General features: G+C 33.9%; 4 protein-coding genes and 1 non-coding gene across 5 annotated transcripts; 3 read left to right on the forward strand and 2 right to left on the reverse strand.

Moving 5' to 3' along the window:
- The first annotated feature begins 1084 nt into the window (after positions 1-1084).
- On the forward strand, positions 1085-2007 carry LOC110918159. The gene is made up of 4 exons (XM_035985709.1): positions 1085-1111; positions 1153-1284; positions 1447-1578; positions 1677-2007. Exons 1-4 carry the CDS (start codon positions 1085-1087, stop codon positions 1926-1928), a joined length of 543 nt encoding a protein of 180 aa, XP_035841602.1. The 3' UTR covers positions 1929-2007.
- Positions 2008-3388: 1381 nt separating this feature from the next.
- Positions 3389-4060, reverse strand: LOC118488046. Its single transcript, XM_035985095.1, has 2 exons — positions 3926-4060; positions 3389-3818 (listed from the first exon to the last, which is right to left on the reverse strand). The coding sequence occupies exons 1-2, from the start codon at positions 4028-4030 to the stop codon at positions 3564-3566; spliced, it is 360 nt and encodes a 119-aa protein (XP_035840988.1). The 5' UTR covers positions 4031-4060; the 3' UTR covers positions 3389-3563.
- Positions 4061-5347: 1287 nt separating this feature from the next.
- LOC110920388 lies at positions 5348-10953 on the forward strand. Its single transcript, XM_022164601.1, has 7 exons — positions 5348-5573; positions 5682-5879; positions 5976-6218; positions 6330-6768; positions 6869-7809; positions 7883-9103; positions 9293-10953. The coding sequence occupies exons 1-7, from the start codon at positions 5348-5350 to the stop codon at positions 10951-10953; spliced, it is 4929 nt and encodes a 1642-aa protein (XP_022020293.1).
- Positions 10954-11767: 814 nt separating this feature from the next.
- Positions 11768-14608, reverse strand: LOC110915452. The gene is made up of 2 exons (XM_022160152.2): positions 14447-14608; positions 11768-12799 (listed from the first exon to the last, which is right to left on the reverse strand). Exon 2 carries the CDS (start codon positions 12790-12792, stop codon positions 12211-12213), a length of 582 nt encoding a protein of 193 aa, XP_022015844.1. The 5' UTR covers positions 12793-12799; positions 14447-14608; the 3' UTR covers positions 11768-12210.
- Positions 14609-17852: 3244 nt separating this feature from the next.
- Positions 17853-17936, forward strand: TRNAL-CAA. Its single transcript has one exon. It is a non-coding gene; the product is annotated as a tRNA-Leu (tRNA).
- The last annotated feature ends 6518 nt before the right edge of the window (positions 17937-24454 follow it).

Here is a 24454-nt window from a genome sequence, read left to right on the forward strand (position 1 = left end):
ATCAACCGAATCTGTGTTTCAAAGAAGTAACTATCTTCAACTTTAACCTTCACGCAAACCAATAAAAGGTTTTGATCTTCATCTTCTTCATCGAATATTCATCTAAATCTTCAACGGTAATTCTCAATTTTTGATTGTTTCTGTATTTTGCTTTAGTTTTTTCATGAAGTTTGTTCATAAGTATGATTCTTTCTCTGTTTCGTGTTTCGAAATCTTATCTCTTAGTCATCTAATCTGTTTTTTTGAGATAATTTGTTAGTTTTTGATGTTTTCTCTTTTCATTGTACTGTATAGAGCCGATGTATATTTTAGGGTTTTTAGCCGATGAATGTTGATGTATAGAGCCGATGAATGTCTATGTATAATGTTTTTATTACAGGTGATGAATGTATGTTCTATGTTTTTTTGAGATAATTTGTTAGTTTTTGATGTTTTCTCTTTTCATTGTACTGTATAGAGCCGATGAATATTTTAGGGTTTTTAGCCGATGAATGTTGATGTATAGAGCCGATGAATGTCTATGTATAATGTTTTCTATTACAGGTGATGAATGTATGTTCTATGTCTTGAACCTTATACAAATATATGCTGTTATCGAAAAGTTTTATGTCATGTTTTTTTTTTTTTATATTGCTGTTACATTGTTTGAAACGGTTTTATTTATAAAAATATCTATAATTTTGTAGTATATGGATTCCAAAACTGCATCATTCAATGTAAATATTCATTTGTCTAGAAATTTGATTAAGATTAATCTATATGTATATTTGATAATATTTGTAATGCTCATTAACACTTAACTATATTTTCAGTTCAGTTGCTGGTTGTGTTAATAATGGCAGACCATTCCGATGACGAGGTTATAGAAATATCTCGTGTTCAGTTTGTTCAGACAGTAGATGAGGTAAAGTAATATTAACTATAAACACATTTCTGATTATTGGTTATAATGACGTTATTATATTGCATATGTCTTTTTTAGGCCTTACGTAAAGAATATGGTTTCTTTTTTTCACATGAAGAACCAAATGTCCACCAGGTAATCGTATTTTTTTATAAATGTATGTTTATACATAATAATTATATGCTATTTGGTGTAACATCGATAAATGTACATTATATTTAAAAGTTTAAAATGTTGCTTTGTAACAGGATAGTTGTATTCCGCAAAAAGATACTATCACCATTGAGGGAAGTGGAAATACAAGTAAGGTTAAACAACATGAAGTTCAATGTACTTCCAAGGCCTTTATATCTCAAGGATCTCAATCTCACACGGAAGATGTAAGTTTATAGATTCATACAACTAATATTATGTCGTTAACGACAATATGGTGTTGTTTTGAAGATATTGTTTTTTCACTTTGTAAAGGCAAAGGAAAAAATAAGGTCTGTTAACAACCATATGCATTCGTTTTAAAGATATCATTTTTTTCAATCATAAAGGCAAAGGAAAACATAGACTCGGTTGGTAGTTCGAAGTATAAGAAGCGTTTAGATGGAGACAGTTGCGCACAAAACACTATTCCTGAAGATCAAAAAGTTTTGAACTTTACCCGTAAAGGAGAATACAGGCTGGTAAGATCTTTGCTAAATAAATATTTACATTTACATTTTTTATCCTTAGTATTGGAAAACTAAGATGTAAACTGGTAAATAAACATTTTTACGTGCAGCGTCTTCCGGTCGGGGTTTCAAAGCGCGCTGGCTTTAAAAAGAAGCTTCATACTTTGAACATTGAAAACATGCAGGGCCAAGTTACTACTTACGAAGTCAAACCGGAAAGGAACGGAAAAGCTCTACGCTATTCAGTCATCGACTGGCCTGTCTTTATGGCCGAGAATAACTTGAATGACGGCGACATGCTTGATTTCACTTATGTGAATTCAAAGAAAACCGTTATCTTAAAAAATGTCCGACATGTCTAAGCCATCGTGCAACGAACTTTCATTAACTCTCTTTACAACAACTGTTGGGTCTATGTTATGTTAACTATCCTTTGAACATGTAACCGTATGCACTTATTTCTGTTGTGGACTTTGGTATGTTAACTTACTTTTGTGTATATGTTTAGTGTTTAACTTTATGTTTGGTTCTATAATTCTATAACTAGAAATGTATAACAATATTCAACAATGCTATACTCTTAAATATATTAGTTAGGAGTCAATTGTCAAAGTTTCAACTGACAATTGATTTCATACTTTCGTTTAGTATTTATGATATAATCAACATACTGTAATTGATTTTTGTAATTCAAAGCATTCCAAAAATACAAAAACTATTCTTGGAAAGGTCAAACTATAGGGAATTTTAAATTTGGAATAAGTAATCAAACATAAATCAAGAAATTTTTTTGCAATTAAACTTGATTTCGTATTAAATTGTTTCCATAATTATGTAAAGCACTATTTATATTGAACGAAAACTACTATTTCGTGTTCTATGTAACCCTATAGTTTGTTGGTTTACTTCAGGCTTATATAGTTTACAATTGTATCTTCTTCTTCTTCTTATTGCGCTAACCTGAATCACATTTCCGCTGATGTCAAAAAGATCAAAAAATGAAAGCATGTCTTCTTCATTAAAAGATGTACAGAAAGAGAACATTGGAAACCGTAAGTGCCATTTCATTGATTTATCAAAATAAAGTATCAATTCCGCGATCAAGTTGGTTAATTTTTTATGAACCTATTTACAGTTATACTCACATCGAAAAGGTCAAAGATTGAGTCTTCGTCTTTCGTCAATCAACCTTGCAATACAAACAATTCAAGGGGTAGCATTTTGAATATATTTAAGTTTACTGATTATTAGTTAGATACATGGCTCAAACAATTTACATATACTATTTTTTGTATGCTTTTATTATTGACGTTGCAGCTTGCCTGTCAAGGATTCCATTTTCAAACATCACTAATGGTATACATATAATTCACTCATATATGCATAATCCTTTTAATATGTTGGTATAGTAGTTTCCTTTATATTCATTCTTTCTAAAATGTAATATTAATATTCTTATTAGTTCCCAATCCTGATACGGATAAGGAAGCCAAAGAGAGGCGAAGACAACGAAAAATCTTTTTGGATTCTCGGAAAAATCGGTCTCTACAAATACATTCTAACGCTTTGAGGAATGTATGTTCAGGTAATAGTTGAAAATTAATTATTATTATGAAAGGAACGTACCATCAACTAATAGTTTTAAAGTTACATGCATTGATGAAGATAATGTGACCACGATTGCGTCGTAAATATTTAAATAGCAAAACCTTTTGTCTCTAACAACTTGATAATATCAAATATTGATGTTGTACTAGATAGAGGACCATTATATTTAAAGTAGCATTCCAACAGGATACATTTACCACAATATTTAAACATATAACATAGGCCAAAATGGTATCAACTTATGTTCCAACAGCTAACATCAACAAAACAGTTAACAACTTCCTAAAAAACCAGTCCTACACACCTATATACTTATTGCCAAAACCGTTAGTTAGACAAAATTACCATATACAATGGTTGAACGGTTTTGATCTAAGTTAATAACCCCATTATTCTTCGATTACATCCCTAACAAAGAGTGTCGGCATGTCTTCATACCACTCTAAAACGCAAAGATAACCCATCTTGATGTTGTTTTCACGAACCCATGCTGGCCACCCCAATACACTAAACCGATTTTTCTTTTTTGCTCTTTTTGGTTCACCCGTGACCTTCAGATTTGTTTCCACACCACGCATGTTTTCAATGGTCACCTTTCCGCATCGATCAATTCCCATGGCTCTTGCAACTTTTACTGGTATCCGCTAAAAAATGCCAAACAAGTATACATACGGTAATGATAAATGCAATAAGGACACCATATAACAACAACAGTAAAGTTACTACACAAATCATCAATATAAATACTTACAAAACGTGTACAGGATGAGGGCATGAAAATGAGATTTGGTTCTGGTGCGTCCCAGTCGAACTCTTCGGAAGTGAAAGATTCGTCTGACTCCGAATCTGTTAGCATTATGACTTCCGTTTCTTTGTTGTGTTTCTTTCTTTCAGTTGAGGAACGCGCCATTGACTACATACAATTATAACCGTAAAGATTAGATGTTTCTTATCATATAACATATCGATTTTTGAAAAACCCCCAAATTTAAAAACATTTGTGTGTAACACTTATTCCAAACTTATATACATAAGAACAATGATCCTGACAATAAAAACTAAAACAAACAATAATAGATGTTCAAAAAAGAATCAGTCAATAATAATAATAATTCCCAAACGACAATCAATATCAAATCGAAACCCTAAATTGACCTAACCGATAAAACAAACAAAAAAAAACCAAATCCTGAAACAATAACGGCAGATTAAGATGAGAAAGCATTTGTTTTCGCTCAGCCAAAACGGAAATCTATATAACTTGATGAAACTACGAAGATATTGCCGGTAAAATCTATATGTTGTATATAAAAGAACAAATCGGTTTATTAAAAATCGTCAAATATATATTGCAAATCCCTAACACTGATTGAAGTAAACCTCTAGGTTATGTGAAAAACATTAGTTTGAATCGTACCTTTTGTTGCTTTCTCTTTCCGACGATGAGTAGGTGAAAGCCGATTGATTGTTAAGCTTTGTATTTCTATGGAAACTGTTGTGATATGTAGGGAACACAATAGGGAAAGAGATAATCATTATTACCTACAAAATATCTTATTTGTGATTTGACAATTAGATCATTACTTTTATATACTACTAAAACTATAAAACTAATTGATTACTTAATGTAATCAAATTTTGAACATAAAACCGGTTGAAGTTTTAAAAAAAAATAATAAATATAACATTTTTTTTTTAAAATAATATGCAACAACGAAATTATTTTTAAATATACTGATTCACTATACATTATAAATGTTACTAATAAATATGAAATTTAAGAACTTCCAAACCATTTTCATTGCCGGAATGAAATAAACGTATCATTTTTGGTCCATTCCCATTCCATTTATTATGTCGTCGTTCAAACTACTGCAAATTGCAATGTTCTACCAAACTGGAATACAACTTCCTTTATGTTACTCCTATGTCAAAAAACATGCCATTGTATTACACTATACAGTTTCCTATTTTAGAGTACTTTATTTGAAATTATACATCAAATTGTATGTATACACATGTATTGTTTTTAAAATACTGTATTTACTATTATCCCAGATGTCCAGCAACGAACACCATTGGGCAACATTTCAAACGGTATTATTTAAGTTTTTATATTCAGAGTATCCACATTTTAAATTTTATTCCTATAATTATATTTCATGTACCTTATATGTGTTTTCTATTCAATAATTGTCTACAAGTTTTCATCCCTAAACTTACTCAAGATGAGAGTAAGGAGAGGCGTAAAGTTAGAAAATTATACATCGATGGTAAACGTTATGGAACGCAAATAGGTACTTCACAATCTATACATGTTATAGCATCTACCGCTGCTTCTTCATCCATTCAACATGACATGGTCAATGTTACAACAGAGGCGTCCATTGGATATGGAGGTAAAACTTTAATAAATGTTTGAAGTACGATATTATTAACAAAAAATTAATTTCTTTAGTGGATAATGTTTATATGTGAATTAAATATTGTTTATTATAAAACTACAGTTTTTGGCCCGAGACTTCTTCAAAATGACTGCAAAGAGAGACGGAGGTTAAGGAAGTTATATTTAGACAGTAAAAGATCTACAAGTCTTCAACGACGAAAATTACACCCTTCCAATACTTTATCATCTTCTACTGATTTAAGATGGATGTCTTCCAACACGCACAATGCTACTCCTACATCGTCGGAGTTACCTACAAGTAAATATTATATTTTCTTAATAATCCGGATTTAGTTTCAAATACAGTTTATATGTTTTAAAAAGTTAATAAGTTGGAGTATATTATGTTATTTAGGTACTGCTAGCTGTCTTACAAACAACATGACTACACCAATTAACATTCGTCGTTTTTCTCTATCTTCAAACATCACAAATTCTGGCAACACATCTACTATTCTCGAAAGTTCTTCTTTACAGAGGATGTCGCCAGGAAAACGTAAGTTAATAAGTAAATCGCGAGTTACATCTCCTATACCAATGATTGACTTGACGACAGAGGAAACTACAGATGAAGCAATCTACAAAGGAGTTTCAACAGGTATAATAAAAATTACTTTACTTATTGAATTAACTAAATAGTATATATTATTTTTATACAAACAGCTCCTTCTTAAAGTAATATTCTTTTTTACTTCAACTAACTTTACAGATTACATCGATCATGGTGACCAATGTATTACTTGTGAAGTATGCAATGCTAAATTATGGGATGCTGAAAAAGGAAGGGGAAGAAAAGAGAAAGGAAGAATATGCTATTTCTTATGTTGTGGTTACGGCAAAGTAGAACTACCAGATTATAAAGATGCTGTTCCAAGTTATAAGAAACTTTTTATGTATAAGGATAAAGAAAGCAAACATTTTTTGAATAATATTCGACGGTATAACTCAATGTTTGCTTTCACGTCAATGGGTGGTAAGGTTGATCCCACTGTTAACAGAGGTAATGGACCATTCTGCTACAGAATTAGTGGAGAGAACTACCACAGCACTGGAAGCCTGCTTCCGGAAGACGGAGATCAACCTAAATTTTGCCAGCTCTACATTTTCGATACTGAAAACGAACTTTCCAACAGACAATCCGTATTTAGGTACTTATAACCAACTAAACATTTTTTCCAATCAAAGTTTTCTCCAGTAGTATTTTTATTAATCTTTTTGTTTTGTAACACTCCTATTTTTTTTAACCAGTCGTTCAAAGGATTCATCCTCCTCGAGTGGTGCTGAACTTGATAATAAACTGATTGAACATATAAAATGTCTTTTAGATTCAGAAAATCAGTTGGTAAAAGCTTATAGGATGGTTAGGGACCGTTTTCATGAAAACCCTGAGCTTAATCTGAAGCTTCGTCTAATTGGTATTAGAGAAAAGGATGGACGAACATATAATTTACCAACATGTGGTGAAGTTGCTGCTCTAATTGTTGGGGATATTGCCAACACAATCAACAACAGAGATATAGTTATTGAAACGCGGACAGGTGCGTTGAAACGAATTAGTGAATTGCATCCTTCATACCTTGCACTTCAATATCCTATTTTGTTTCCTTATGGTGATGATGGTTATAGAATTGACATCCCTCATCGTGGTGTCATAGACGTAATCAATAAGAAACGTCCAAATTGTACGATGAGAGAGTTCTTTGCATATCGTTTGCAAGACAGAATTAATCAGTTTTCATTGATTCTGAATTCAAGGAGACTCTTTCAACAATTCTTGGTTGATGCGTATACTATGATTGAGAGCGAAAGGCTTAAATACATACGACTTCAACAAAAGAATCTAAGGTCAGATAGCTATGAAAGTCTATGTGAATTAAGAAATAAGGGCCAGCAAGACATATCTAACGTTGGAAAACGAATATTTTTGCCCTCTTCGTTTACCGGTGGCGCGAGATATATGATGCAAAATTATTTAGATGCCATGGCTATCTGTAAGTGGTTTGGTTATCCGGATTTTTTTATAACCATCACGTGCAATCCAAAGTGGCCTGAGGTAAAAAGGTTTCTTAGAGACACAAATCTTAAACCTGAAGATAGGCCCGATATACTGACCAGATTATTTAAAATAAAGTTGGATTCAATGTGCAAAGATTTTAAAGAACGCCATCTATTTGGAAAAGTTGCAGCAGGTAATTTATCAAATTATTTATTATATTGATTTTATAATATTTAAATCTACTAATGGTTAATTTTTTTTTACAGTTGTTTACACAATCGAGTTTCAAAAGAGAGGATTGCCTCATGCCCACCTATGCTTATTCTTAGAAAATGAATCCAAGCTTCCAACGGTAGACCATGTTGATCCATTTATAACTGCAGAAATCCCTAATGAAGAAGAAGATGCAGAATTATATGCACTTGTGAAAGACTATATGATTCATGGTCCATGTGGTAACGCTAATTTAAGTTGTCCATGTATGGTTGACAATAAGTGTTCCAAGGGTTTTCCAAAGAAATTTCAAGATCATACTACACTGGATTCAAATGGATTCCCAATATACAAAAGAAGAGATAATGGTGTTTCTGTAGTGAAAAATGGAATCGACTTAGACAACCGAAGTGTTGTGCCATACAACAAAAAACTTTTGAAACGGTACCAAGCACATATAAATGTTGAGTGGTGCAATCAAGCCGGATCAATTAAATATTTGTTTAAATATATAAATAAAGGCCCTGATAAAGCAACAGTTGCAGTTGTCCAACATGATAGTAACAACGAAGAACTAGAACAAGACGAGGTCAAAGAATACTATGATTGTAGGTATCTATCGGCTTGTGAGGCATCTTGGAGGATCTTCGCATACGATGTGCATTACAGGACTCCATCTGTTATGAGGCTGCCATTCCATCTTCCCGGAAAACAACCTGTTGTTTTTGGTCCCGACGAGGATATTAATCAAGTGCTTAACAAACCATCTGTCAAAGCTTCAATGTTTCTTTCCTGGATGGAACGTAACAAAGACCCGAATGACACATTGGCCCGTACACTTACATATGTTCAGTTTCCAAGTTGGTATGTATGGAAGCTTGATAAACGTTGTTGGGAACCTAGAAAAACACATAAGTCAATTGGGAGAATTCACGCTGTAAGTCCGTCTCTTGGGGAAGCATATTATTTAAGAATTCTTCTTAACAAAGTGAAAGGACCAAAATCTTTTGATGATATTAAAACAATTGATGGTAAGGTATATGATACATTTAGAGATGCATGTTATGCACTCGGTCTTTTGGACGATGACGCAGAATACATTGAGGCAATAAAAGAAGCAAATGAAACAGGATCCCCTTCGTATCTTCGTAATTTATTTGCTACTTTGCTATTAACAAATACGTTGTCCAGACCTGAGGTTGTATGGGAAAGCACATGGAGATACATGACAGACGACTTTATATACAGACTTAGAAAATATCATCGTCTTACAGGTAATTGTTTTACGTAAACTGTTGTTATTATCCCCTTTTTTTTTTGTTTTTGGTTGCGTTATAAAAAAAAATAATTTTCATTTAAAGAAAACATGGTTTTATGTTTCATTTATGCTATATGCTTTGGTTCATTAAATATTTTTTGATTTCATAACTTGATAATATATTTTTTTTTCCAATTTTTTTCAGATTTATCAATTCCAGATCACCAACTTAAAAACTATGTTTTGAGTGAAGTTGAAAAATTCTTAGCCAGAAACAACTCATCACTCAAAAGATTTGAGACAATGCCGTACCCAGATACTGCGTCTATGTCTGATTCAGACAATCGTTTGATAAATGAGGAGCGTATCTACGACCAAACGAATCTTCAAGTTGAATTTAATAATCAACTTAATTTGCTAACTGAGGAGCAACAGTCAGTTTTCCAACAAATAATCAACGCAGTTGAGGGTAACAAAGGTGGGGTTTTTTTTGTGTACGGCTATGGTGGGACCGGCAAGACCTTCTTATGGAAGACATTATCTGCGGCAATCAGATCAAAAGGTCAAATTGTATTAAACGTTGCTTCAAGTGGCATCGCGTCGTTGTTATTGTCTGGTGGCAGGACCGCGCATTCCAGGTTTCGTATTCCATTGAATCTTACTGAGGATTCAGTCTGTCATATAAAACCGAATGGAGATGTTGCTAGACTACTACACGAAACAAACTTGATTATATGGGATGAAGCGCCTATGGTCCATAAGCATGCATTCGAAGCGTTGGATAGAACAATGAACGACATTTTCAATATCGAAACTTCAAACAGATCAAACATCCGCTTTGGAGGGAAGGTTATTGTCTTAGGAGGCGATTTTAGACAGATCCTTCCTGTTGTTCCAAATGGTGGAAGACAAGAGATTGTCAATGCCTCAATAAGTTCGTCTTATCTGTGGAATACATGTAAGTTGATGAGATTAACAAAAAACATGAGGTTAACAGTAGGAAGTTCAGCATCGGACGCTGAAGAAATAAAACAATTTGCCAAATGGCTTTTGGATATAGGTGAGGGAAATGTTGGTGGTCCAAATGATGGAGAAGCGTCAATTGAAATACCAAGCGACCTTCTAATCACTGATACATCGGATCCCATTTCAACTTTAATTGATTTTGTGTATCCTTCAATTCTCGAAAACTTCAACAATCAGAATTATTTCAGTGAGAGGGCTATACTTGCACCTAAGAACGAGGTTGTGCATGAAATTAATGATCGGTTGTTGTCACTATTCCCAGGAGAAGAACGAGAGTATCTTAGTTCAGACAGTCTTTGTCAGTCTGAAGATCCAAACGCTACACAACAAAAACTATACTCTCCTGATGTGCTTAACGGTCTTAAAGTATCCGGCTTACCTAATCATAGGCTAGCACTAAAAGTAGGCGTGCCGGTGATGCTATTACGTAACATTGACCAACAAAATGGGCTTTGCAATGGTACACGACTACAAGTCAAAAAAATGTATAACCGTGTAATAGAAGCCGAGATAATATCTGGAGGGAACATAGGCACACGCACTTATATACCAAGGATTAGTTTGATACCTTCTGATAAAAAAATTCCTTTTGAGTTTCAAAGGAGACAATTTCCGTTGGCTGTTTGTTTCGCAATGACTATTAACAAGAGTCAGGGACAATCACTGTCTAGAGTTGGTCTGTATCTGAAGCAACCCGTTTTCACCCATGGTCAGCTGTATGTTGCTTTATCAAGAGTTAAAACCAGACAAGGAGTTAAACTTCTGATTTTGGACAATGACGGCAAACCTACTAATAAAACGACAAATGTAGTTTACAAAGAAGTATTTCGTGACTTGTGATATCCATGTACTCATTCATCAAACGATATTACATTTTGTGTAAATGTTCAATAAAAATCATAATAACATTATTATGTTCAATAAACACAATATTACACAAATTTGCATCATCATGTATCTCGAGATATTTCATTATTTGTCTAAAAGTAGTTTACTAATTGATTATTACTTGAACGTTTATTTAATTCAAACGATTACTTCAATAAATTAAAGTTATTCAGTTGTTTTTTAGTCCACCCGCGAACCTCGCGGGTTCTTAAACTAGTCATCTATATATCAATCAACCGATGATTTACATGAAATCTAAGATTGTAATATCCATACTTTATCGCACCTTTTTTAAAATAAAAAATAAAAATGTTTCTCCTTAAATCAGTCCCAAATTTTGCCTGGCAACGAAAGAATTCAGAATTAAAGTAATTACTTACTATTTTTGAAGTAGAGTAATTATTGTTACTCTACTTCATTTTTACAATGTAATTACTCTAGTTCAAAATTGTAGAGTAATAATAATAACTCTAGTTATTTTTAGGTTTAGTAGGTTAATTTCAATCGTATCAAATCCCACCCCTATTAATATATTGGTTTTCGATGCATGTAAACAAGTTGGATAATTGGACCGGCATCATCTAATATCATACTCATCTCAAACCCATGAAACCTTTTAAACCAACCTCGTACCCAAATACCCGTCGAATGACCCTCCCGATTAATTTGGATATCGGGCTTTCCCGCCGGGTTTGGCGTCATTCACCCTCTAATGTAGAGAGATAGAACTCTCTCTTGTTGCTTTCATTACAAACTAACAAAGAGATGAGTTCTCCTGTTTCATGCCATACACAAAACACACACTAGTACACTCTTGATCACTTCAGTTTAAGAAACTTATGTAATCTCAGGCTTGTTAGTCATCTATGGCAGTACCGCTATAATACTTTACGTCACAGACAAGGGCGTAGGATAGTGGGGGCGGGAGGGGACGGCCGACCCCCCGAACTTTTCGCTCAGTAGTGGAGGGTATGTAGTTTTCGTATAGAAATTTTTGGGTATATACGTTTTCGACCCCCCGTTTTATAGAAATTTTTGGGTGTGTACGTTTTCAACCCTCGGTCGGAAATCTCAAGTTTCGCCACTGGTCACAAATTTCCTATAAACTCAACATCATCACTGGTTGACGCATTCCATCCTCATGAGCCCCACGGTCATATACTTGCTTATTAATAGTTATTGTGTAACGGGTCAAGTTCGCTTTTCAGTTTAATTTGTACCCGATGCAAAACGGTCCATTTCATCTAACTTTTCTGACATGGTTTCAATCTGAATCGACTTTTTTTTAATCTCTTCTTGACCTAAACTTACTTTCTGTCTCGCGTTATTACTTTCTAATTCTGCCACAAGTACCCTTTTCACTAGACATTCCATCACATCGGTAACCGTTTGCACCCTATTCAGCATTTCCCCCATGTACGACGCGTCTTGTTCGTCAAGTAGCCCGTGTTGACTATTGACCCCAACCGATGTTTCAGCCTCCCGACAGTCAAAGTCAAAAAAGTTGACATTTTTAGACCAGCTAGACATGGGTGTACCAGTTCTATCAATGAACCCTTCAACGTCAGACTGTTTGATGCCACACGAGGTGAGGGCTAGATGAGGAACCGTCATGATTCTCGCTTTTGATTCCAAATATGTCAATAACGTTGTTGTTTTTACTCTTCGCCAAAGAAGCTCTGATTCCTTTTTGGTATCTTTATCGGATTCATGAATACATGAAGTAAATTCACCGACTTCTGTGTGTGTTTCGGTTGATTGCGAGTTCATGGCATCTTCCTCGCTTGCCATCAATTATCTAAACATGGAACGATACATATGTTACATACATGAATATACTAATATACATATGAATCTGTATAGCATTTCCATCTCTACAAAAACACAAACATACATGCATGGGTGTTCAAAACTATCCGTATCCGAAAATCCGATCCGAAATATCCGATATCCGAATCCGATATATCCGAAAAATCGGATATCCGAAATTTCGGATATCCGAATTTTTCGGATTCGGATTCGGATACTGATTTTCAAAATTTTCGGATATTTCGGATATCCGAAATATCCGAAAATTTAATTTTCATTTTTTTCGGATATCCGAATATCCGAAAATATCCGAAGTATCCGAAAATATCCGAAATATCCGAAAAATATCCGAAAACTTATATTCGGATATCCGAAACTATCCAAAATATCTGTTTCCGAATATGAAAAAAATAATAAAAAAATAAAAAGTTGGATTTTCGGATATCCGATTCACTATCCGAATCCGTATCCGAAATTTCGGATACGGATTCGGATAGTGAAATCTGGTATCCGAAAATTTCGGATATCCGAAATTCGGATATCCGAATTTTCGGATATCCGGTTTTGAACACCCCTAATGCATACATATGATCTATGTATATATAGGGGGTGTTCATTACAAAACCAATTTTAAGTAGAAAACTACGAGAATCGCCTAAGCCCTTCCGTGCATTGCTTTAATAACATAATGGGAAAGAGAAAGAGAGGCGTGTCTGTAACCACACAACCGCCTTATGTTTCATCGTTAAAGCAATACTTACAAGTATTTACACGATTTCCGTAGTCCAATTTTCCCCTATTATACATATGCACACATAAAGAAGTACGAATATACATGTACATGAATATGCATACTATAAATGTGTAGATACATACAAAGGCACGCGCAACTTTGTCGTGTGTATGACATTACGAAAACGAAAAACAAAATAGTTTCTAGCCATTTTTTAAGATTTTGCATTTACCTACTTTCTAAGATCGTACCTCACCAACTTATACAAATGAGTAAATTGTCATTTAGTCCCTGAGGTTTGACCAAAATTGCCACTTTAGTCCAAATAGTTTTTTTCTTGCCATTTTAGTCCAAATAGTTTTGTTTTCTGCCATTTCAGTCCCTGATTTTTGTCATTTTTTGCCATTTTCATCCAACCTACTAACTCCATTATAAAAATTTAGTTAACTTAGGTGAATTTTGGCCAAACCACATTTTTCTTTCTTTTTTTTTTGCAGGGTGCGATGGTATGAGGATGGTGTTGTGCCGGTTTACAGTGAAGATGATGGCGGTGGTTGTTGGTTTTACGATGATGGAGGCGGTGTTGGTTGATGACGTGGGTGGCGGAAAAGTGGCCGATGGTGGTGGAAATGGTGAGTGGTGATGGTGGTGAGGTGGGTGGGTGGGTGGGTGGTGACGATGCAGGCAGGTGGTGGCAATACAACAAGGTATATTATATTATAATATACTTTTTTCTAGGAAAAACAGGGGAGATTAAAGATACAAAACCCTAATTGTGTATGTATATGGAGCATGCCTGTATAATTAAAGATACAACAAACGAGGGGCCGATCAGACGAATAATAATCTTGAAAAACAAGAAGAAATGAACAATTCAATTTGGGGAAAACAAGTTAGGGTTACCTTTTTTTGTGGGATTGCAGAAATTATGGAGATTTTGATATAATTTGTTGTTAATTTCCAATTGTTTCTTCTCTAAATTTTGATTTTGTTGTGTGGTATGATCATCAACGTCTTCTCCCCACCCTTGATTTTTTTTACAGGAAGGATTTAGGAAAGGTTTTGTTGTTGAATTCTTTATGATGAAATTATAGTCAAAGTACCAATATTATAATATAATTGGTTTAAATCAAAATAGAAAGGGTCTAAAAATAAATAAAACTAGAATTACGACCCGCCGCAATGCGGCGGGGATACTTTAATTATAACTAAGTCAATTTAGGACCCGCATGTTATGTTGAACCTGTTAAACGGGGAAAAAAATAGACGATGTAAAAACGTTCACCCACACACACACACGCTGAGTCGTGTAAACTCGTAAAATTTAGAACGAAACGTAAAAACGTTAAACCAAATACGCACGTTGCGATGTGTTAAGTCACAAAATTTAGAACGAAGCATAAAGCGAAAAATTGCGGAAAATGAAAACTATAAAGGACCAAAGTTGAAAGTAAAAAAAGTTGTGAGGATAAATTGTAAAAGATAAAAAGTTTTCGGTTAAAAGTAAAAAAAAAATCAATTTTTTTGAAAAACCCCTAAAGCCAATGTTTCAACAACCATATACATAACCATTTTTTCTTTGAAAACCCCAAAAGCCAAGATTATAACACATATATGCATAAATATGTTGCTTCTTTATAGTGTTTAAATAACTAAGTTGATCAATGACCCACGCGTTGTGACAAACCTGTAAGATGAAAAACAATAGACGTAAAAACCATGAACTACGGACGTTGTGCCATGTTAACTCGCAAAATTATGAACAAAACGTAAAAACGTGGAACCACGCAAGCACGTTGCTCCGTGGTAACTCGTAAAAGTTAGTACGAAACGTAAATCGAAAATTTGCGAAAGATGAAAAGTAGAAAAATTGTGAGGTTAAATTGTAAAAGAAGAAAAGTTTTGGCTTTAAGGTGAACAAAATCAATTTTGTAAGTTAAATTTGTAACAAATAGAAAGAATTGGGTTTAAACGTAAAATTCTCATTTTTTTTTTGAAAACCACCCAAAGCCAAGGGTACAATCACCCAAAGCTTAAAGATGTTGCTTATTTATATAGTGGATAATAGCCGTAGAAAAGGTATCAAACGAACTTTGATTGATCTCATTCGAACGGCACTGAAAACGTTTTATCAAACTCTACGATGTGAAGGTTTTCAGTTTTGGTTTATAGGTTGTAGATTTTATAATTTTTATGTATTATCATTGTGTCTTTTATTTATGGTTGTGTTTTTCTATATTTGCATCATTGCGTTTTTTTTTTTTTTTTTTTTTTGCGACCCATTGTGTCTTTTTTCTCGACACTGTGTTATATTTTTCAGTATTATGTTATATTTTGCTTGACATTATGTTATCTTATACGATCTATTGTGTTTTTATACACTCTTTATTTTTAAATGTTTTTATAGAATAACTTAACCCTATTATAATTTTACCATTAGAGCATTCATTTATTTTAGTAAGTTCCTACTCATAGAAGACACCAAATTTTGTGTAATAAACACAATCGATCTCATTGTGTAATAACCAAATTTTGTGAATAGTAAAACGAGCCAAGACGAAGAGGTTGAAGATCAAGAAATCAAAACTGAGTAAGTGACTGAGACAAAAAAGAAGATCATGAAGCAAATGGAAGGAATCAAGACTCTTGTGATGTTTTGTTTGTCTCGCATATATAGTAATAATATACGCGTTATCTTAAATGGGTCAAATGAAAAGAAGTTAACTAAAAGGGGAATGATTAAAATGGGTTGAATTGATCAAACAAATTGAAAGCTACACAAAGTATATATTTTAATGCACAACAGCCTGAATCATCTTATCCATCGAGTCTAATGCTATATAAATATCTCTGATCCTACAATGAGTTGTAGAATCTTTGCATCACAATTTCCATTAAAAGCATGCCAAATTATATCCTGATACATATCAATCAGACCACTTTATAAATATATTATATTGCATTATGGCATAACTTTGTTAATATAAGTAAATACAAAACATGGAAATGTTCTACAAAATGAATATTTTGATTTACCTCGAAATCTCCCAAATTATAATCTACCTTCAAATTATGGAGGATGGTTGTTCCTTGATTATATGCATTCTTTTAGCATGTCCTTTCTAAGGCTAGATAAGGAAAATATCAAAAGGCAGATTAAAAAAAAACTATATTAATTTGTCAATGCAATTGATTGATTAACCACCGTTCTTTAAAGAGATCGGCTTGACGTATAATCAAATAAATGCGGCTTTATAAAGAGTTGGAACCAAACCTGATATAGTTCTATCCCGGCTGGTCAGCCACCTTCACTGGTGGCTCCTGCCAAAACCCGCCCCAACACAAGGATCTTGTGAATACCAAATCATCTATACCATTCATGGTATATCTACATCGGATATATTGGAATAATAATAATAATTCATATCTAATATGTTTATTCACCTAAATATCTTTAACAAACTCTTACCTTTAAATAACAATGCACAACAATATTAATACCATTACGTATGTGTGTGTATGGAGTGATTAGTTATATAAATTGCAGGGATAAATATGTATTTTTCTTACTCCATTCTTTCATAGAGACCTCAATCACATAGACAGATATATGTGTGTACACTATACATACAAACATAGTTCAAGTTAAAAGAACGAATTTATTTTATCGCCGCTCGAACAAAGTTCAAGTACCATATTTTTTTATCTATTATTGCTTCTAATTAATATGATATTTATAATCCATGGATGGGAGGAGTCCCTTTTGATTTTCTTTGTGAAGATATATGACCTTCTAGATTATGTTTTAATCTGCAATTAGGATAATTCTTTGGGTGTTCCATGAATATAACTATTTATGTATCTACTAAAATTTAAACAAACGTTCATGAACATAAATGAACGAACATAAACGAACGTTCACGAATATTAATGAACGAACACAAGGTTCGTTCATTTAATTAAACGAACAAAATTTTTTGTTCGTGTTCGTTTGTTTATTAAATAAACGAACATAAACGAACTTCCCGCCGAACAAGTTCACGAACAGTTCATGAACGTTCGGTTCGTTTACAGGCCGAACACCACCAAAATCGCCTCCAGTGCAGATCTTTTGGTCACCTGAATTCTAAGAATCCCCACAAATGTGGTCCACATTCATGACGGCCTTCCCAGACTCTAAACCAGCAAGGTTTAGATGGACTTCAAATCAAGCACAACGAAAAATGGTTCAATGCGAGCACCAATGTTTGAACCTGTGGTACGTTGGTCTAGCTATGATATAGGATATTGCTTAAAGTGATGAACAAAAGTCAGGATGGCCGAGTGGTCTAAGGCGCCAGACTCAAGTTCTGGTCTTCGAGAGAGGGCGTGGGTTCAAATCCCACTTCTGACATATTTTTCAATTTTAACTGTTTGTTGACTTTTGGTCAAAGTCAACGATTTTTCCACTACAAAAGTCGACAAATTAACTCCGTGTAAGTGGGTTGGGAAACTGGGTTCCAATTTGGTAGTGGGTTAAGCAAATGTAAAATGCCCAACTTTCAGAACCTTTAAATTGAATTCAAACTTTTAACAATTATCTATTAATTTTTTTTATAGATAATTTATATTTTACATTCCAAAAGTTTGGAACATGATAAGTGACTGTTTTATTTATTTATAACTTCTAAGGAATAAAGAATTACTACCGAATAAAATACAATTGTTTCATATATCTTGTAAGTGACAATTTTTTAGGTCGAATCATAGGACATCTATTTATCTTTTTTAAGTTAATAAAGTAGTGGATGTATCCGTTCAGTCTGGATGCCAATTGTATCGGTTGATTGGTTAAAAATGTATGAACCGAACACGATCTATATATTTATACTTGTTGTGTTATGCCGTATCGTGTCGTATTATGTCAGGCCCACTTATAATCGTGTTGTGTTAAGATGGTGCTTTGGGTCATTGCGTTTTAAGTTCATTATATATACTAACAAAACAATTTGTGAACACTACTACTTAATCTATTTAGGTATTTTCGGTACCAGTACCGATTCTATATAGGTAATTTATATTTTACATTCCAAAAGTTTGGAACATGATAAGTGACTGTTTTATTTATTTATAACTTCTAAGGAATAAAGAATTACTACCGAATAAAATACAATTGTTTCATATATCTTGTAAGTGACAATTTTTTAGGTCGAATCATAGGACATCTATTTATCTTTTTTAAGTTAATAAAGTAGTGGATGTATCCGTTCAGTCTGGGTGCCAATTGTATCGGTTGATTGGTTAAAAATGTATGAACCGAACACGATCTATATATTTATACTTGTTGTGTTATGCCGTATCGTGTCGTATTATGTCAGGCCCACTTATAATCGTGTTGTGTTAAGATGGTGCTTTGGGTCATTGCGTTTTAAGTTCATTATATATACTAACAAAACAATTTGTGAACACTACTACTTAATCTATTTAGGTATTTTTGGTACCAGTACCGATTCGGTATCGGTTGGCGCCGAGCCTATCCCTACCCCTGAAATTAAAAAAAAAAAGAAATCATTAAAAGTTGGAGAAAATCAACAAAAAAAGTTGTACCATGCCGTTGTTGTTCGTACGGTACCCGTGATTAGGGATGAGCAAATGGTATCGGTAGCATTTATCTCAACCCGTCATAAAACAAATCATTAAAGTTAAGAAAAATAACAAAGAAATAGAAGTATTAAAAGGACTATATATATATATATACTACTTTAATAAGCATATAGGAAGGACAGAAATGGTCATTTGCCACTTTACAACCATTTGAAGCCCATTGTACAACCTTTTAAGCACAAAGGTGTTGAAAAATCCTTCAACACACGCGGAGCAGCTCATACAAACTAACCGGATCTCTTTGACCCGTTTTACCCAAATGGATCCAATATATACCTTCTTTCACTCAATCTAAACCCTAATATTCATTTCATTCACATCCGCCCCCATCCTTCTTCTTCTCTCTCTCTCTCACCAGACGCGGTTCTAGGGTTTCAAAACCAGGCGCTCCAAGATCAAGATCTAGGGTTTCTCTATGATGAATCTCTTTACATCCGACACCAGATCGCCGTTGAGTTGTTCGTGTTAGGGTGATTTTTGTAGCTGATTTTGTTTGTAGCTGTTTATCTTGCAAGTATCATCTGGTATGTTTGTAGCTGCTTTTGCTTGTAGCTGATTTTTTTCTAGCTGATTTTGAGTTTGTTTTGTTTCTTCTGTTATAGATGAAGATGGAGCGGTGGAGATACCATCGACTTAGATCTACCTTACCACCGTCGAGCAAGGTACTTTTTTCTGCTGAAATTTCTCAGATCTACCATCATTTTTTGAGGATTTTTTATGAATATTGACAGATCTGAGGTTACACGACTTGCATATCTGAGTTCTTAGAGGAATATTGACAGCCCGGATCTGGTATGTTTGTAGCTGATTTTGTTTGTAGCTGATTTTGTTTGTTAAAGATCTGGTATGTTTGTAGCTTATTATGTTTGTTATAGATCTATGTTACTGATAAGATTCAGTTTTGCTTTTACAGTTGTCGGTGGGTGGTAAAGGAGTTGTGTACTCCGGATTTTGTGTTCTTAATCTGTTTGAACTGAAAGTGTTTGAGGCTGTGATGCAAAAGCTGAGCTTGTGTTCTTAATATGTCTGAACTGAAAGTGTTGAGGCTATGATGCATAAGCTAAGCCTGTGAGGTTACATATGTGTTTCTTGTGCTTAAAACACTTGTCCATCATGCTTTAAAGGTTGTTTAAGTTTAGTGGCAAAAATTTTTGTACATTATGCTTTAAAGCGGGGTTACATAACACAATAGACTGTGATGATGATTGTATTTTGAGGGTACATAGAAGATCCGAGAAGCATCTTGGCGGGGCAATATCCAGGTTGCATAGTTCTCACTCTGCAACCGTGTGTTGCAGCCATGGCTTTACCCGTAGTTGTGTTCATCTCTCAATTACATGTCTGAGTCTTCCAGATGTTTTGATAAGCAAATGAGCAGGTGGTGTATCGAAATCAATCAGCTATAGTTTGATGTTTATTGTGATATTTTGCTTACACGACATATATTGAACCGATTTGGAGTTGCTAGGGTTTCAATATGAAAGCAAAACTGGTAATTTTTTTGGTGCAGGTTGTGGGTTTCACTGACTGACTATAAACATTAAAAAAGCAATTTTCAAATACGTTCAATGGGTCAAATGTGATTACAAAAAGTATTTCAATTTAGGGATGAACACGTTACCCGTACCAAAAAAACGGGAAAAGTGGGTACCGGTACCTGTACCGAAAAATGAGGCAAGTGGGTACCGATACCGGTACCAAATGCTCATCCCGGTGGTCGATGGTGGTTGAGGTAAGTCTGCCGACTTTATTCTGATTTGTGTAGGTCACGTGCTTCAATTCTTGTTAGTTCTAGCAACTGATGTAGAAATTTTGTAAATTTGGGGACTGTAATGATAATTCTAACAGTTCTGGTAGTGATTTGCCACGACAATAGTGACTGTCGGTGGTGGCGGCGAACTGCGGACGCCGGACAGCGATGGAGGATGATGGTTACGCAGGCGAACTCCAGACTCGAAGGTTACAGGTTGCTTTTTACATTTTATTTGTATTGGTTCCGACAACGACTTCAGATCTAGCGGTGGCGGAAGATTATCGTGCCGGATGTAAGAAGCAATAATCGGAACAAGATGTTGTGGTAAGCGTTTGTCAATGGCCATAACATGTGGGTAATCACCTATGTGTCGCCGCAATTATCAAACACTATTTTGGCCCAGTCCGCCACCTTCCTTCAGGTGCCCATTGTTTACTTCATTTAGCTTGTTTGACTTTGAAGGTATAAACTGGCCAGTGATTGAAGACAAAGTGACACAAATTGTGGTGAACGGGAGTATGCGAGTCGGTTACCGGTAGGAAGTGGCCAGTGATCGACAACAAAGTGTGCCATCCCAGGGAAAATGATTTCTACATGTGTGCACATGAGGAATGATAGTGAGTCTTTTAAATCTTAACCCGCTTTTCGGTTATGCATTTGAAGCAATTTTTTCAGTCTTTATTATTTGATGTTTGAAAATTTGAAAGTGTTGCCTGCTGGTGCGTCACATAATTGCCAAGGCTGGATATGCTTTAATGACACAGTTGAATGGATAAATAGATGGCGAACCAACAATTGTTTTTATAGTGAAGGATACTTATAATGACCTGGTTGTGCAAAAGTAGGAGGTTAAATGGTCTAATTTTGTTTGGTTTAGTCAAAACATACTGAAACATGCTTTTATTGTTTGGATGGTCTTTAGACAGAGACTGTTAATTCAAGATCTGATGGCTAAATGGTCTAACAAGTAACAAGGATGATTTGAAGTGTCAATCTACGTTATCTTGTTAATTAATCTCTGATGGGTTAAATGAGTTAGGAGTTGAATGATTCTAACTAACAAAGGAAATATGTCAAATGGGTCAAACAGTTGATAAGTCATTCAAATTGTATCTAAATGCATAGAAACCTCCTATACCGCTTTATAAAATGCTATAATTTTTTTAACAATATAGTTTTTATCCTAGTTATGATATCTAGAATAGAAAAAAATGTGTTCTCTCATCGTTCAGTGTTTTGACTCATTGCCAAACGGCCTGACCCGTTCATTGTGTTTCCATGTTTGGATAGGGCGGCTTTCATGTGTGGAAGAGAACCCAGCTTTGAGCTTACATCGAGGGAGAAGAACGAAATTAGCTATGACTTCTTAACCATGACCCGATAAGGAATCAACATCAAAGTAGCCGTAATAGATTTACTTTTGACTTTGGATTTTCGTGGGTTCACGTTAAGCTCCATTTTCTTTATTGTTGCTTTTGTATTTTATTAATTTTTTGTTGTTATTGTATATTCTCTTTACATATTCGTTGACAGCTTGACTAACGTGTTGTTTTCTTCTCTAAAAGTATCTTATATTTGGGTAATTGAAAATAAATTTAAGGTGTTTTTGTTTTAGATTCACTAAACTGATTTCTCTTAATATACTTGTGATCGAAACATGAGTAGTTAGAAACATTTGCCACGCATGGTTTTGTGTTGTTTATTTTGTTAATATACCCTTCATTATGCTCCTTTTGTTAGTATACCCTCCATTATGTTGTTTAATATACATAGTGGACTTAAAGCAATTAACAACAATTAACTTAAAGATGATATATTCGGATCAATGTTGCTTTGAATAACACTAAGTGGTCTAACTCTGATTATCATCGGATGATCCCCAAGAACACAACAAAAGAAAAATTATTTGATTTTTTATTCCATTTTGGTAACAAAAGCTACCGACATCGTCTTATGACATTTTTGTTAGAAAATATCTTACTAATTTAGAGGACACACAACTACAGTACACACATAACATTACATTTCCTATGTATTTGAGAACTATTTTTTTTATTTAATTAGGTATTGACATTGATGTGATCCTTTTTATACAATAAAATATAATAATGGGTCCATGATATGTATTTTATAAGCAAAAAATAAAATAATGAGTCCTCAATTTCATGTATTATTAAGCAAATCTTTTAGCCCAACTGTTGTTTTACTAATGACCCAAATTAAAATAACTGAGCAAAAAATTGTCAATCTAACCGAAAACCAAACTGATTAACCGAAAACCGATTGGTTAATAAAATAGACTAACCGATGGCTTTGGTTGAGGAAAATAGCCGAACCGACGGAACATGCACACCACAATGACCATACGGGCTCGTAGATTGGTTTGATTAGTTTTGAGCTTATGGTTTTGCTTGTGTTGGCTTCGGTTTGTTTACATTCTTTTAAAACTCTTTAAATTCACATGACCGATTTTGATGTACCTTAACCGAAAATTTAGATTTTAGTTATGACCCAACTGAACTGGACCTTTTCATGCACACCTTTAGAATTACTAATAAGTGTTGTGTTTTTTGTTGCATCGCGAATTTGGTTTTGCTTATGGCTCAAAACCGAACTGCCCCGTACATAGCCCTAAACTCACCAACCTAAGTGATATGTTTCCCGCCGCATCGCGCGGGTAAACGACTAGTATATATATATATATATATATATATATATATATATATATATATATATATATAGGGGTAAGATTAAATAAAAAGTTTATTTTGCCTAAGTAGGATGAGAAGGAATCTTAACCATTCATTTTTCAAATCAATGGTTAAGATGAAAGTGTAGGAGAAATGAGGAGTGCAAGGGTATCTTGGGAAAATTCTATTTATGGACTTTCTCTCTCCACATGCAAGCCACATGCATATTTCACTCCCGTTTTTTAAACGTTCATAACTTTTTTATACGAAATTATTTTTTTTATAAAAATTTCACCGTAAAATCGAACGTCTTTTTATCTTTAGTTTGAGTACCATATTGCTATATAAAATATGAAGACTAAAAAACCCCACTAAAATGTGTTGTATATCTATGTTGTATAACATTTTTTTGTATTGGATTTTTGCACTATAACTTTGTGCTAAATTTTTTGTGCTAAATTTTTTTGTCTTAAACTTTTTTTTTCTCAATTTTTTGTGCTTGATTTTTTTGTACTACATTTTTTTTCTTAATTTTTTGTGCTGAATTTTTTTGTGCTATATTTTTTTGTACTAGATTTTTTTGTGCTATGTTTTTTTGTACTAGATTTTTTTGTGTTATATTTTTTTTACTACATTTTTTGTGCTATAAATTTTTTTGTACTAGATTTTCTGTGCTAAATTTTTTGTACTAAATTTTTTTGTTGTATTTTTAAAAAACAAAAGGGGTGTTACATGTCATTTTTACTCCTATTTATAAGGACCAAAATGCCCTTTATTCCTACCACGTGTCATAATCACAATCCTTCTTAGGCTACTTAGGCAAAA

This window comes from Helianthus annuus, chromosome 16 (assembly GCF_002127325.2).
Source record: "Helianthus annuus cultivar XRQ/B chromosome 16, HanXRQr2.0-SUNRISE, whole genome shotgun sequence".
NCBI lineage: Eukaryota > Viridiplantae > Streptophyta > Magnoliopsida > Asterales > Asteraceae > Helianthus > Helianthus annuus.

Excerpts from the sequence above, each read along its gene's own strand:
- LOC110918159 (XM_035985709.1), top strand. The coding sequence starts at position 1,085 with ATGCTATTTGGTGTAACATCGATAAAT. Across the intron at positions 1,112-1,152 it reads TTGGTGTAACATCGATAAAT|GATAGTTGTATTCCGCAAAA; the intron begins GTACATTATATT and ends GCTTTGTAACAG. Across the intron at positions 1,579-1,676 it reads GTAAAGGAGAATACAGGCTG|CGTCTTCCGGTCGGGGTTTC; the intron begins GTAAGATCTTTG and ends TTTTACGTGCAG.
- LOC118488046 (XM_035985095.1), bottom strand. The coding sequence starts at position 4,030 with ATGCTAACAGATTCGGAGTCAGACGAATCTTTCACTTCCGAAGAGTTC. Across the intron at positions 3,819-3,925 it reads CCTCATCCTGTACACGTTTT|CGGATACCAGTAAAAGTTGC; the intron begins GTAAGTATTTAT and ends GGCATTTTTTAG.
- LOC110920388 (XM_022164601.1), top strand. The coding sequence starts at position 5,348 with ATGTGTTTTCTATTCAATAATTGTCTACAAGTTTTCATCCCTAAACTT. Across the intron at positions 5,880-5,975 it reads ATCGTCGGAGTTACCTACAA|GTACTGCTAGCTGTCTTACA; the intron begins GTAAATATTATA and ends TATGTTATTTAG. Across the intron at positions 6,769-6,868 it reads AACAGACAATCCGTATTTAG|TCGTTCAAAGGATTCATCCT; the intron begins GTACTTATAACC and ends TTTTTTAACCAG.
- LOC110915452 (XM_022160152.2), bottom strand. The coding sequence starts at position 12,792 with ATGGCAAGCGAGGAAGATGCCATGAACTCGCAATCAACCGAAACACAC.